The sequence below is a fragment of the Fusarium vanettenii genome (genome assembly GCF_000151355.1).
Source record: "Fusarium vanettenii 77-13-4 chromosome 6 genomic scaffold NECHAsca_20_chr6_4_0, whole genome shotgun sequence".
NCBI classification, from domain to species: Eukaryota; Fungi; Ascomycota; class Sordariomycetes; order Hypocreales; family Nectriaceae; genus Fusarium; species Fusarium vanettenii.
The window spans coordinates 737,040-749,882 of NW_003315865.1; the positions used below are offsets into that span (position 1 = coordinate 737,040).

At 51.5% G+C, this 12,843-nt stretch overlaps 5 protein-coding genes across 5 annotated transcripts; 1 reads left to right on the forward strand and 4 right to left on the reverse strand.

Annotated features, from left to right (window-relative positions):
* Nucleotides 1-80: 80 nt before the first annotated feature.
* Nucleotides 81-2,151, reverse strand: NECHADRAFT_81608 (uncharacterized protein; the record flags this gene model as incomplete). Its single annotated transcript, XM_003045102.1, has 4 exons — nt 81-497; nt 552-1,392; nt 1,454-1,839; nt 1,891-2,151. The coding sequence occupies 4 exons, from the start codon at nt 2,149-2,151 to the stop codon at nt 81-83; spliced, it is 1,905 nt and encodes a 634-aa protein (XP_003045148.1).
* A 1,096-nt stretch (nt 2,152-3,247) lies between these two features.
* NECHADRAFT_122644 (small secreted protein) lies at nt 3,248-3,642 on the reverse strand (the record flags this gene model as incomplete). The annotated part of the gene is made up of 2 exons (XM_003045103.1): nt 3,248-3,395; nt 3,449-3,642. The coding sequence occupies 2 exons, from the start codon at nt 3,640-3,642 to the stop codon at nt 3,248-3,250; spliced, it is 342 nt and encodes a 113-aa protein (XP_003045149.1).
* An 838-nt stretch (nt 3,643-4,480) lies between these two features.
* Nucleotides 4,481-6,587, reverse strand: NECHADRAFT_70174 (uncharacterized protein). Its single transcript, XM_003045104.1, has 2 exons — nt 5,889-6,587; nt 4,481-5,834 (listed from the first exon to the last, which is right to left on the reverse strand). The coding sequence occupies exons 1-2, from the start codon at nt 6,454-6,456 to the stop codon at nt 4,711-4,713; spliced, it is 1,692 nt and encodes a 563-aa protein (XP_003045150.1). The 5' UTR covers nt 6,457-6,587; the 3' UTR covers nt 4,481-4,710.
* Nucleotides 6,588-7,421: 834 nt separating this feature from the next.
* NECHADRAFT_43315 (uncharacterized protein) lies at nt 7,422-8,602 on the reverse strand (the record flags this gene model as incomplete). Its single annotated transcript, XM_003045105.1, has 3 exons — nt 7,422-7,511; nt 7,587-8,115; nt 8,169-8,602. Coding segments are annotated over 3 exons (1,053 nt in total), but the record flags the coding sequence as incomplete, so codon positions are not given.
* Nucleotides 8,603-11,409: 2,807 nt separating this feature from the next.
* NECHADRAFT_81612 (uncharacterized protein) lies at nt 11,410-12,832 on the forward strand (the record flags this gene model as incomplete). Its single annotated transcript, XM_003044688.1, has 2 exons — nt 11,410-12,156; nt 12,203-12,832. The coding sequence occupies 2 exons, from the start codon at nt 11,410-11,412 to the stop codon at nt 12,830-12,832; spliced, it is 1,377 nt and encodes a 458-aa protein (XP_003044734.1).
* Nucleotides 12,833-12,843: the final 11 nt, after the last annotated feature.

Here is a 12,843-nt window from a genome sequence, read left to right on the forward strand (position 1 = left end):
ATAGTCATGGACTAATATCGCAAACCGTACTCAGTTATAACTATTCACATAACAATATAAGGACAACATCAATCCATCGCTCAATCCATATCCTTTGACACCTTCTCCACCCACTCAAAGCCAGGATCGTAGCCGACATGTATATACCGAAGAAAGGTCCCCGAGATATCACGGTACAAAACCTCCCGCTTCTCATCACTGCTCTTCATCTTTTCCTCCTTCTTCATACCCTTCTCAAGCTTTCCAAACTTGGACGCAACCACCCATGCTCGATAGGTCACAGAGACTCGCTTGAGCTTGTAGTGATCTTCCCAGACAAACTTGGTGTTGTCGCTGTTGCCAGCGCGAGACATGAATCCTTGTAGGATGCCTCTTAAAATGTTGGTGCCGGGTATTTTTTCTCGATCTTCTTGGCCAGGATTTCCCCAGCGGGCATGCGGCCAGCAGGTAACGCTGGTGAGATTGGGGCTGGCAGCAAGTGCCTCGCCGATTTTGTCCTATCGACACCTGTTAGCATGATGAGCAGAGTTAATGCAGTTAAAAGGCCCTACAATTTCACTCTCTTCCGGCGCAAACTCGAATTCCTCCAGATGAGGTAGGTTGTTGACGATGGTGGCCACAGTTTCGGCCGACAGATATGGGATCTTGCAGCCAGAAATGATTCCTGTGTAAGATATCCTGAAAACTTTCAGGTTCTCGTGCTTGAGGATGGCTTGCAGCAGTGTATCCGACAATCCAGGATTGACCATGTGTTCCTGATATTGATTGTAATCCACAAGTTCCAGAGTCGAGAGGGTATCGAACGAGGAGATGAAGGCGCATTTGGCGTCAAAGCCCGTCTGCTTCTGCTCAGGCGTCTCTATACGGTGATTGTGCGACATGTCCACACTTAGGGTTCGCAAATCTATGTGCTTGTCCGGGGCTGAGCCGGCCAAACTTGCGAGATACTGAAAAAGGAGGTGTCTGCCTTCAGCCAGACGCCCAAGCCTAAGCTCGTGCAGACCGGCAAAGTCAATGGCCCTCTGCATCGACTTTAAGAAGTTGCCTTCATCAAATCTGACGCCAGAAAGAGTGAATGACTTGAGGGCGATGAGATCATGTGCTTGGCTGGATTTGGATGCGGAAACCATCTTCTCCCAGTCGTCGAGAAAGCAGGTGGCGTATGAGCTTGTACGCATAGACAGACTGCGAAGTGTCGACCTAGAGTTCAGTAGCATTGACCGAACCACGTTGTCCTTGCCCATGCCCATGCCCCAGCTGTAATCCTCAACAAATAGATGCTGCAGGTTCTTGATTTTTGCAAGCGGTCGCATAGCACCTTCTTCAAACCTGGCTGTACTCACAGACAAAGCTTTCAGGTTCTTCAGTGATACAATGCTTTCCGCCATTTGTCTGTAGACACGGTTAGCACGTTATAGTCCATATGTTACGAATGGACTGGATGCCAAGTTACTCTGTAAGAACTCGCGTCTCAATAATCTCCAGATTGTTCAAGTTCTGAAAGGCCTCTTCCAGATATCTGTTGGTAATGTACTTGTGCTTTCGCCCCGGGTCGCACACACCGACGACGATGCTACGAACGTAGTCTGCACAGAGTGGCTTGGCGTTCTCGTCAAGACGAGATGAAAATCGTTCCTGCTGGCCTTTGTACTTGCCTTCCTTCTTCAGCTGCTTCTTCTGTGCTATGGTGAGAACCGGCTCAAGCGCACGGATGAGCTTTGGAATGTGGGCGTGAAACATGGCAGCCACGGCAATGTGCTTGTAGAGGTATGGCATTGCAATTGAATAGTATTTCTTGCATGTGCGGCCCAGTTTGCCCAGAGTTGGTCGATCATCAATCTGGGGCATGTAATGTTAGCATCGGTGCAATGAAGTCCTTTGGTTCCTCACGCTCTGCAGGATCATGTTGAAAATCTCCGGTGGCAGGGACGAAAGTGCATCATCGTTCGAGACGATTTGAGCCTGGACATTTGGTTGTTTGGCCTTGGCCTTGGGCTTTGCTGGCTCTGTTGCACTCTTGTTGCGTTTCGCAACCCCCTGTGCCTTGGCTGGCGGGGCTTTGCGTTTGAGTGGGACAGGCTGCAATTGTTGGGGCTCAGGTGGTCCCTGGGCATCCTGGTTTCGAATTCTGGCGCTTCTCCTAAGAGTCATTGTGTTTTCAATTGTGGCCGGTTACTTTGAAAGGAACTGGGAGGAAAGGGGGACAATAGGAGGAAGACGGTGTTAAAATAAGCTGACGGCTACACGCGAAGACGCGAGGGAAGCCTAGACAGGATTCAGCAGCGGCAGCGCTATCACGTGATGACGTGGTGTCGGTGCAAGGGCTGTTAGGCATCCTTCTGAACCAAGCCCAGTCCAGTAAACGCCGAATCACTCACTGATCCAGAGCCCACCAGCGATCGTGATGGTGCAATGTTACACACACACTCAGTCGGTTGTCCCATTTTCCCTCCTGTCGAATTGAAACAACACCAAGACGGCCGAAGTACAAAAAGAAAGTTGCAGTCGAGGGCAAAAAAGAGGTCCTAGCCAGGTTCGAACTGGCGACTTTGGAAGGTGGCAATCAAAATCCAACGTCCTGACCACTAGACTATAGGACCATTTTCTCATCTACCATGAGCGAGGGTGCGTTAGCTGTGCCACGCTTGCCATTCACGTGCCCTTTTTAGATATATATAGGCATAATTTATAATAACTAATACCTAGGATAGCAACTTATATCTATATCTGTCCCTTAGATACTGCGTTACTCTATTATTTAACAGAGGTAAACTAACTTTTACTCCTCTTAATAAATAATTTTTTAATTATTACTTTACTCTTTATCTTAACCTATCTAGCCTTGCCGAGCCCGAGCCTCTCCTTAAACCCATCGCTTTAGTCCTAGTTCAAGCCTTTCAGAAGCCGAGCAGCAAGTTCAACGCCGCCATGTCTCCCGTAGTTGTTTGCGACGCGTTGTCTCGCATCTAAGACGGCAATGTCTTTGCGCAACATGTCTTCTGGAAAGGCAGTTAATCTCTCGCATTTCCACAGCTGTGCACTTTAACGATTCTTTTGCCCAAGTTGCGAAATACTGCTGAGAAGTCCTTTCAATTTCCACGAGAAACAGAGCCCAGCTAGTAGTCTATCTCCAAGGTCTTCGACTCGTTGTAACCAACACAACCCTATCACCATAGCCTTACAAAACTTCCCAGATACCATCAACCAAACTCCATGTCATTTCCCATTCAGATTTATCATCCTGAGCCTAAACAAACACAACCTTGGTGACAGTTGGGGTAGGCGCCTCAATGGTGACAGGAGAAGCACTGGCGCAAGAGCACGCGGTGAGGTAGCGAGCCTCTCCGGAGCAGGCGCTGGCGTAGGTGGGAACAGACTTGGTCACATAGACAGTCCTGCAAGTCGTGTTAGACTGCTCAAAGCGTGAATGGCAAGGGACAAGACTTACTTGGCGGGAGGGGTGGTGGTGACTTCAAGATAGGCGTTGCACTCGGCCTGGTACGAGGCCACGACCGCGGGGCCGCGGAAGCCAGGGACAACGGCTCGGGCACAGTTGTCGCCGCATCCGGTGCGCTCCTGGAGCTCCTTAGGGATGGCGGCCACGATGGGGGCAAGGAGAGCGGCGATGAGAGTGAACTTCATGGTGAAGGATGGAAGAGTTGGAGTGGTAAAGATGTTTGAATGTGTGTTTGATTGTTGAGATGTTGACACTGGTGATATGAAGCAGTTGAAGGGAGACTTGACGCTCTCTTTATAGTTGATTTCTCACCTCCTAGAGCTCTTTCAGCTCAAGTCCGTATCCGCTCCGGAGACCCAACATCCCGTAATCCATTGTCTAGACACCGTTGAGCACACCGATAGAACCCTCAACAGGGCCATAGTATCGCGAGGCTATCGCCACTTTTCCACCAGTTTTTACCACGAGGTCCCGTCTTGGCGCGTGGTAGCCTCCACGTTGGGAACAGTTTAGCGACATGTCAAACGCCACGGCTCAACCGTTCAGCAGCTGAACCCATTCTAGACTACGCCAAGACTCACAAAGAAACTGTGGACATTTGAGGGGTTAAGTATTTAGTCTTGGATTTCTCCTGGGTCTGACGGTTTTGGCGTAGGCTGCACTGAAAGAGGGGGGAACTATTGGAAGCTTTCATCCACGTTTTTGCGGATAAGGGCTGAACAAGCTTAGTAGGGAAGCTAACGGGAACAAAGACTTTGAAAGGGAAAAGGATGGTGCTGTAACGGGCAAGAGGGCCAAGCCATCAGGGGTCAGTTGTCAGAATGCCCCGACTTGTCTGACCGCACAACGCCTCATGTCAGGGGCATGTGTCTGTTGGAAGTTTTGAGTGGTTGCTTGTCAGATGCACAGGGGTTAAGGAGCTGCGAGATCGATGTTGGTTCCGGTCCAGAGATCTGGGCTGCGTCCAAGCAGGAGGCCGTTTTACGTTAGCACTGTCTCACATACATCGGCCTTGGTGTAGTGTGTGAATGAACGACAGACCCCAAGGATCTCAATGTATGTACGTGCAAATAGATAATTACGGAGTTGAAAGAGAGAAATGATGTTTCGCGAGTGCGAAGCATCCAAATGTGACTCTGTAGTCTGGAAGCCGATAGTTCGGCACAATCTATTTCCCACCCAGAGTCATCACCATACCTATCCCCATCAGACCATTCGATCTGGTCTTTGGAAAGTGCTGTGTACCTCCCAAGTCAGCCGTCCATGCCGTCACGGATCTGGAGGAATCTGATGTATCTCCCCAGGGTCCAGCGACGCGACTGCTTACCCCAGACAGCCATGGGCAGCGACAGCATGAGGATGACAAAGCTCAGGACGCCAAGCTCGATGAAGCAGTCCTGCAGACCCGTGTCGATCCAGTAGCTGCACACGAAAGTAAAGATGGTGGCGATGCTGTTGTTGATGACGGCCACGCCCACCATACCCTCCAGCACCATGTCCGGGTAGCTATCGGCCAGGTACGTGATGCTCAGGTCGCCCGCGCATCCGTAGCCAAAGCCGATGAAGCCCAGAGCCACGTAAGGAACCGGCCAGGCCCAGCCCTTCGCCGAACCGATGCCAAAGAGCCACATGCCCAGCGGGAAGATGACGACGCAGAGCACCATGAGGTACAGACGGAACTCGGCCTCCATGATGCCCTTGTTGCGCTTGGCCATCCAGAGGATGAACTTGTCACTGCAGTAACCACCGTAGAAACAGCCGATGATGCTGCCAATCAGGCATGGGATGTTCATGTTGCCGACGGCGGCATCGCTGTAGTTCCACGGAGGGCCAATCCAGTAATCCTCTTCGACGGTGAGGTAGAAGGACAGTGCAATGTTCTGCAATCCCCACTGCAAACCTGCAAACCACACAGCGGGAAATGTAAAGATGCGCATCGTGTGCCACAGGCGAGACACATACTGGCGGAGACCCAGGCCCTGAAGGTTGGAGGCGGGCGTGATGAGGGCGATGCGCTGCCAGTAAGTCTTGCGCTGCGAGTACGACACCGACAGCCGGTTGCGCTCAGTCTGCGACCGACGAGAAGACTCGGTCATGTCCACCACACCAGCCTCGACGTCAGCAGGCTCCTCCGACTTTTCCCTGCTCGTCTTGGTAACGAGATCGCCACCCTGAGTCGGGGGTGGCACGGGAATGCCGTCGGCGTTGCCCGAGTCGGCCTCTGCGTCGCGCTCGTCATTCTGCTGCAGATCCAGGTATCGGTTCCTCTCGAACTCAGTCTCTTCAAGTCCAAAGTAGAAGAGGAGCAAGGTAAACCCCGAGGCGATGGCGCCGACGTGACCGATCCAGCGCCAGCCAATGTTCTCGGCGAGGTGGCCTCCGATCAGAGGGCCGACGTAGGTGCCGACCGTGGTGGCCAGTGTGTACAGACCCAGCGAAGTACCGTTCTGGTGCTCGAACCAAATGTCGAGAAGCGACAGCTGCACGACGGCCTCGGCGACTGACTCGGAGGCGCCGACAAAGAGCTGAGACCAGATGGTGTCGTTTGTGTTCTTGAGGTGGCCAAACCAGAGGTTTCCGATAAGACCCCATACCGTTCCAACCAGGTAGAGGATGCGACGTCCGTAAAGATGGGTCGCGGGCGAGCTCAGCAGCGTCCAGTATCCGATGGCGATGAACAGGACGCCGGCGCCCGTGTTGAAGACGTCGTAGCTAATGCCATACTCCTCGTTGACGCCCACACCCGCCGCGCCGGCCGTGTTGGAGGTTGCGGCGGTCAGGGCGACAATGTAGCAGACGAGGAACGAGTGCCATATCTTGCGCGCGAGGCTCCAGTTCAGAGGATCATTCGGCGACTTTGTCGGGGGCGGGACGAGAATAATGTCACCATGCTTCTCGAGTCCGCTGTCGCCCGACACGCTCGCCCACTCGTCGGTAAAGAGCCTTCTCGTGCCCGGGAGGACTTCATCGATGGTGTCGCGGCGGGGCTGGTCGTCCATCCGAGAGGTTGACTTGGGGGGTCTTTATTATAAATCGACGTATGGCAAAACGGCTCCTTGGAGCCGCATTCACTTGAGGTTATGGAGGATAGGTATGGGTGTGAAAGATGGCGATCGATAGTCAGCAAAACATTTTCCGATTTTTCGTTACAGAGCCAGAAACAGAGTCTTGATCGAAGACGGGAAAAGTTTTTCTCTTATACTATCTCGCCAAACAGCCCATGACAGGCCACACAGAAGAAACCCCCACAAGGTCCCCAGTCGGGCCGCAATGGGCAGACCGGATCGATACCCCATAGGGCAGGCCGTGTTACGTTACTCCTTGTGGCACGTTTGCCGAACGAACGGGTCGGATCCAGCAACGGGGAACCGGTTGATGTCATTGTGGAATGTCGAGTCTGGCGAATGCTCGCGTGCGCAGGGGTCGACCCCAGTCTCCAGCTGACGGCTTCTCCGCGACCGCGTTTTGGAGGCGAGACCAAGAAAGCTTGATGGACGCGGATCAGAGTTGCCGGTGTCTATCTTACGAGTCTGTCATTGGTCTATCGGATTGGCCTAGATAAAGCATCTCAACACCATGCGCCTGGGATCGTCACTACCTACCAGATAAGCAACGTCCAATCAACAAACAGCACACCTGCAGCAAATACTACACACTCATGTCGGTTCGCATGAGGTGACCTTGGTGCGTCTACAGGGTCAACGTCGCAAAAAGACGCATGTGGCCCAAGCAGAAGAGACGTGCACAAACGACCAGGGCATGCCCTTGCTCCAACAGGATTTTTCTTGTCTAATGATTAGAATCAGAAATCCTGAGAGTAATCCTTGACTAAACTTTTGTGGAGTTTAAAGAAAAAAGTGAATCGCTTTCATTATTAACAAGTCGTGGTATCAGAAATGTCCCGTGTTCCATCCTCGCATGATGCATGCCTCGTCGTCTATTTTTTTGCCCTTCTTGTCCCTCGCTAAACCATTAGGAAATCGACGTTCAAATCTTTCAGCTGCTGTATCCAATTAGTTGTCCTCTTTCCCTCTGCGTCGAGTCCCCAGAGAATCTGCAGCGTGTCGATGGCCGAGTAGAGGAAGCCCCATGGACAAACAGCCACGAGCCTCTTGAGTCGGTCCATAACCCACGCGCGGAGCTCTGGAGTAGTTGCCGTCGTTCCATAAATAAAGGTGGGCCATCCCGTTGCCTTGAAGTTTGGGTCGTCATCGGGCATCGGTGAAAGAGTATCGTAAATATCTCGGATGAGCGTCTCGCACACCTTGTCCGGCACTCTCTCTGTCAAAGCCGGAGTCGACTGGATGATGTACAAGCACGTCGCAAGTCGATGCGCAGAGCCAGTGAGGAACCGGCTTTGGATCTCTGTCTCTTCATACGGCGAGACGCCCTCGCGTGCCCATGTCAAGACGTCCACGTTCTGTGCTCGCTTCAACAAGGCGGCGAATGAAGACAACATCACATCATCCGCAACCTGCTTATCGCCTTCCGTGTTCAAAAGCTGCGCCGCCTCGCGGAGAATGTCAAGAACCTCTGCAGGGCAACAGAAAAAGTTGTTGGTAGCTCTCGACAGTGTCGGATTAACCTGCGTTGGCGAAAAGAATGCAGTCTGTACGCCCGGCATCGTGGGGTTAAAGGACAAGCTGAGAGTGCAATATCTGCGACATGATTAGCCTGTGACTTGTCGACATGCTCTCACGCATCTACTAACACATAAAAATCAGAGACGACATAGTCCCTTAGAGTTTCGCTAAAGCTTGCATAGGGCTGCATCATGTTCAGAAGCTTCTTGGCACCCTCAAGGTGAGGCCTCCAGCTCTGCCAACCTGATTCGACCAGTTCAGCATTGACAAAGAACAAGATAGCAGCGAGAATAACATCGGCTCCGATGGAATCGATATTCTCTAGTGCCGAGGGCATCAACTGTAGCGCCTGCTGCTTGGCCTTGAGTGCATCCATGAGCAGCTGTCTTGGAGGCTCTTTTCTATCAAAAGAGTCGGGACTCAGCCATGGCCTTGCTAGGTTGCACATGTGGGCAGCAGATACGGCAACGATGACTTCTTGCAAGAACGGATGTGCGTTGGTCAACAAGAGAAGACTGCGAAATGGATTGTTGTCAGGTCTGTCATGAGCAACGAGATCCAAACAGACACGAGACGAAACTAGACGCCATGTTAGAGAAACCAGCTGCCCTTAAACCTGTGCAGGGGATCAGTCCGTACAATAGTTTAGATACCACCTCTTAGAATGAGACATATCTTGGAACAGAGGGTCAACGAGGGGCCATGGCGATGTAGTGTGCCACGGGGCTTGTGAGGTGGGATAGAAGACTTGATTATCATGAGATCTTATCAGGCCCCAGCCCTCAGGCCCGACACCCTTTGCATCGAAAGAGGTCACATCATCCTGTTTAGGAAGACGACACACCGAAGCACTCGAGCTCTGCCCAGCAAGCTTCCCTCGTGTGGCGACGGCGCCAGTCCATAGGAAGAGTCGACCATAGCCAAGACACTCGACGCCTCTCGAGGTGCACTTGGTACACTCCGGGTATGATCGGTCACAGCGTAGACGGGCACGGCGGCAACTGTGACAAGCTTTCTTGGCTATTTGATGGGTTCGCGGACTGACACTCTCGCTGATGATGGGGGGAGACTGGGACATGGCTCGGTGGCCGGCCAGCAGCTGCGGTCAAGGCTGCTTATTAAGGAGTGGAGGGGGAGCAAAAAAATGGCGGATGTGCCGAGCAGGGGATAGCCTCTTGGTGATATCTAGAGAAAAGAGACAAGAGCAGTAGCAAGAGATGAACGAGGTCTAGGCGTCGCCAGGTGGCCTATCATTCGTCAGCTGATGGGTATTGAATGCTTGGTTCTTGGTCTGAGGGATGTTTGGTTGATTTTCGCCGGCGAGAGACGAAGCGGGATGACAAGGGCCAGTTGATGCCTGAATAACAAGGTGTTCACTCATGAGAGTGAGGCTCAAGCTAGCCCAGAAAGGCCAGCCAAGGCACATTTTGACCGAGGGTTATGCCATAATTAGCTAGGGGTACGTTCGCTTGTCCAAGCCAACACCTCCGAGTCACTCCATCGCTGGCGGAAACCGAGCTCGGAATTACAACCGCCCTTCACATCATTCCCACCCTCGAATGCCTCAACTGGGGTTAGAGTTTATCAGGATGCCAAGAAGGATTAGCCAGTTGTCAACCTTGAGCCGACCTATCCGAGATCTCCAATGCACCCTCATTCATGATCCGGGCTGTCTCCGGCGTTCAAGAAGCTTCTCGAATAATTGCTGACAGCGACAAAACCAACAGCGGAATTTTAGGCTATGGTTTCTTCATTTGGAAAATTACTCTGAGCGCTAACAGATTCATTCAAAATGGCATTTGAATCATACTGTTCAATATCCTGTTCGTAATCTGTGAGACGAGATGTTTTCTCCTTTAGCCTACCCTATAGGCTGAGATTTGAGAAAGACCCAGGTTATCGCCTCGATCTCATCTTGCATACCTACCTCTCCAAAGACAAGCTTTCAATCCGAAGCGGATCCCAACCAGAAGCTCGTGGAACAAATATTTGATTCCCACTACCCAACGGGTCTCGATATCGCTCATCATGGACACCCTAGTGAGAGACAACAACAACAACATGATCCGAAATAGGCAGCCAAGACCTTTTCAACGGGTTGTCTTACGTCTAATCCATCACACATAGGTCCCTGTGCGAGTTGTTTCCTCCTATCATTTAAGCGCATAGCCCTAGTCAAAAGCTATGACGAGGGCTGCGTAACTGTTTCCAGGCCTTGAGGTCTGAGATCGAACATAACCTATAGCTAATTGAATTGAACACGGTCGGCATAACGATGCGCAGTAGCTGTTTCAGTCTGCCGTGTTTTTGGCTCGGCTGCATCAAGTGACATTCCTTGTCTTGGCCGACTTGTGTTTTCCCAGCCTGGTCTTGGCAATAGGTGGCTGCGTGGTACGACTGGCTATCCATACATCCATGACGGAGCCCATGGCACAAACTCCAAGTTTCACTGACCGAGCCCCGCAGAGTTCTCGATTGTACATGTAATTAAGTTGTCTTGCAGTTAAATATTGTCGTTTTCGTCTCAGTCAGGAGGAAGGAAACGGATGGAGACTTTTTGTAAGAATAATACCTACGTCCTACTTCTGCATCATGTACTCCGTTCTCCAGCCTGATCAAAGGGGCAAAATGGGGGTTAATTTAAAAACTCAAACTTTAATTCTCAGCTCTAATGAACCCTGCTTCTGAAATTGCACCTCCAAGTTGTCTCTTTCCGCATGTCTTATCCTGTTGCGACGGACAAGGGGGTTGGATAGTCCTTGGTAGAGAAAAAGCAATAAGCTCTCCACAGACACAACAAATACTCACCCCTGATTCGATAATGCTAAATAGTAGCCAATTACAGCGACACTCAGTCATTCACAGCAGTAGAAGCCTCCTTGGATGCCCTGGAGCTGTCGGCCAACAGGCGGGGATCCCCTGAGTAAACAAAGGTGATGTATCAGCAAGTAACAGACGAGGCTGGGGTTTGAGGCGTTCAGACCCTGGCCAACCTTTGGGGGCCGTTTCTCTCTCTCCCTTCGCTGTCCTTTTTAATCCAACACTGAATCCCGTCCACTGCGGATTTTCGTTTTTTTTTTTCCATACTTATCCTTCGATACGGGAACTACAAATCGAGCGCAGAAGCAAAGCCGAGCCAGAACTGTTGCGTCGTCCAATTTCTTTAAGCAATCTTGTGGCTTCAAAGTCGCAAAGTCCGTTACTCAAAGTGTTACGTCCCGAGCCTGCTGTACCGAAAACCCCAACGCGTAATCGGTTATGTATGCAACCAACGCACTCTCGCCTTGTCATTAACCGTTCTCTTCTTACCTATTTAGCCCGAAGCAGCGGATAGGCTGCTTGCCTTGCACCACAGTCCGTCAGGCAGCCATGGGCCGAGCTACAAATTTGCACAAGGCAAGCAACATAGTCAGAGCAGACTCGCCAGATGGGACCACCGACTCTGAGTTCAACCCTGCATTTACCACAGAAATCTCCACAGCCATATTCAACAGTTTGCATGTACGACGGGCACAGCGACCTGCCACAACGGTCAAAAACAAGACTGGCCGTTACCCCTGGGAATGGCTCCCTACCTGCAAATATATCTGCAATATCAACTCTCTTGCGACTTTTCGTGGGCTCGTAAATGCATGGGAGCGACAACAAGAGCCAAGAAGGGTTTCACTGGAGACGCTATGTTCATACATGAAGGACACGTACGGGCCTGGGATGGTGTATCAGGACATTGGCAAAACCAAAAAGCGATTCTTTGGCACAAGAGCGGTTGCAGCATCAGATGAGTTAGGAAGCACAGAGGGTTTTCTCGAGGCCGTCCCCAATGCCCGGACAAGGGTAAGACAACGAAGAACATCATCGCCAACTGGACCCAACAGGAGGCGTCCTATCTCTGAGATGTCTAGGATGTCTACTCGCTCGACCACGCGGATGAGAAAGAGGCTTGAGAACGACACGCCAGCCGCTCCTGAGTTACCCCGTTCCGCTCATAGAGAAACTGTCGCCGTAGTCTGTCTCTCGTCTGATTCTGAAGAGAGCTCTGCCGACGAGGAAATTCGAGTTTGCTCGCCACCGTCTGACACCACACCAGGTAGCACTTCATTGGGTACTACCAACACTGTTAGTGACCATCACTCTGGCATTGCGCTACTGCTAATCAGAACAGGGCACAAACCATGACATTGATCGCATCCGGATGGATCTGCAGAATGAAGTACGAAAGGCTGCCGATACTATCACCCAACAGCTTGAAAGTGCGACAACCGCCTTGTCAGAATGGCAGGGAGGCCTGCATAGGAAGAGAAAGGAGATTAAGCAGGCCGAGAAAAAGCTACAGGGGATCAAGAACAATATGAACCAAGCTGCTTCATTGCACGTCAAATCGAATTCGGCATGCAAAGATGCCAGAGCTAGCATTGAGGAGATTCGCAATGAACTGGCCGAGGCTAAGGCCAAGTTTCCGGGCGCATCTCCAAAAAGGCTTGCAGACATACGAAGCCGCCTGGCCAAGGCCAAACTCAGCCAGGCCAATGCCTTGGGAGCCTTCAACATAGCACAAAGCATCATGGATGAGTGGACTCGCAGAAAGACTGAAGCAGAGGCAAAATTGACCGGGCTCAGGCGACAAGTTCGAGACGAGGAAGCCCGAGGCGAGCTTCTTCAAACGACGCTGAAGCAGGCGAGAATACTCAGCACGGTGAATGAAGTTGGGTTGGAAGGGATAGAGGAACTACTGGCAAAGTGTCCTCGCGTAGTTGCTTCGTCTATGTATATTGTTGAGAAGAGATCTAGATGAACCAAAATTCT

Excerpts from the sequence above, each read along its gene's own strand:
- NECHADRAFT_70174 (XM_003045104.1), bottom strand. The coding sequence starts at position 6,456 with ATGGACGACCAGCCCCGCCGCGACACCATCGATGAAGTCCTCCCGGGC. Across the intron at positions 5,835-5,888 it reads CCAGAACGGTACTTCGCTGG|GCCACCTCGCCGAGAACATT; the intron begins GTCTGTACACAC and ends CTCTGATCGGAG.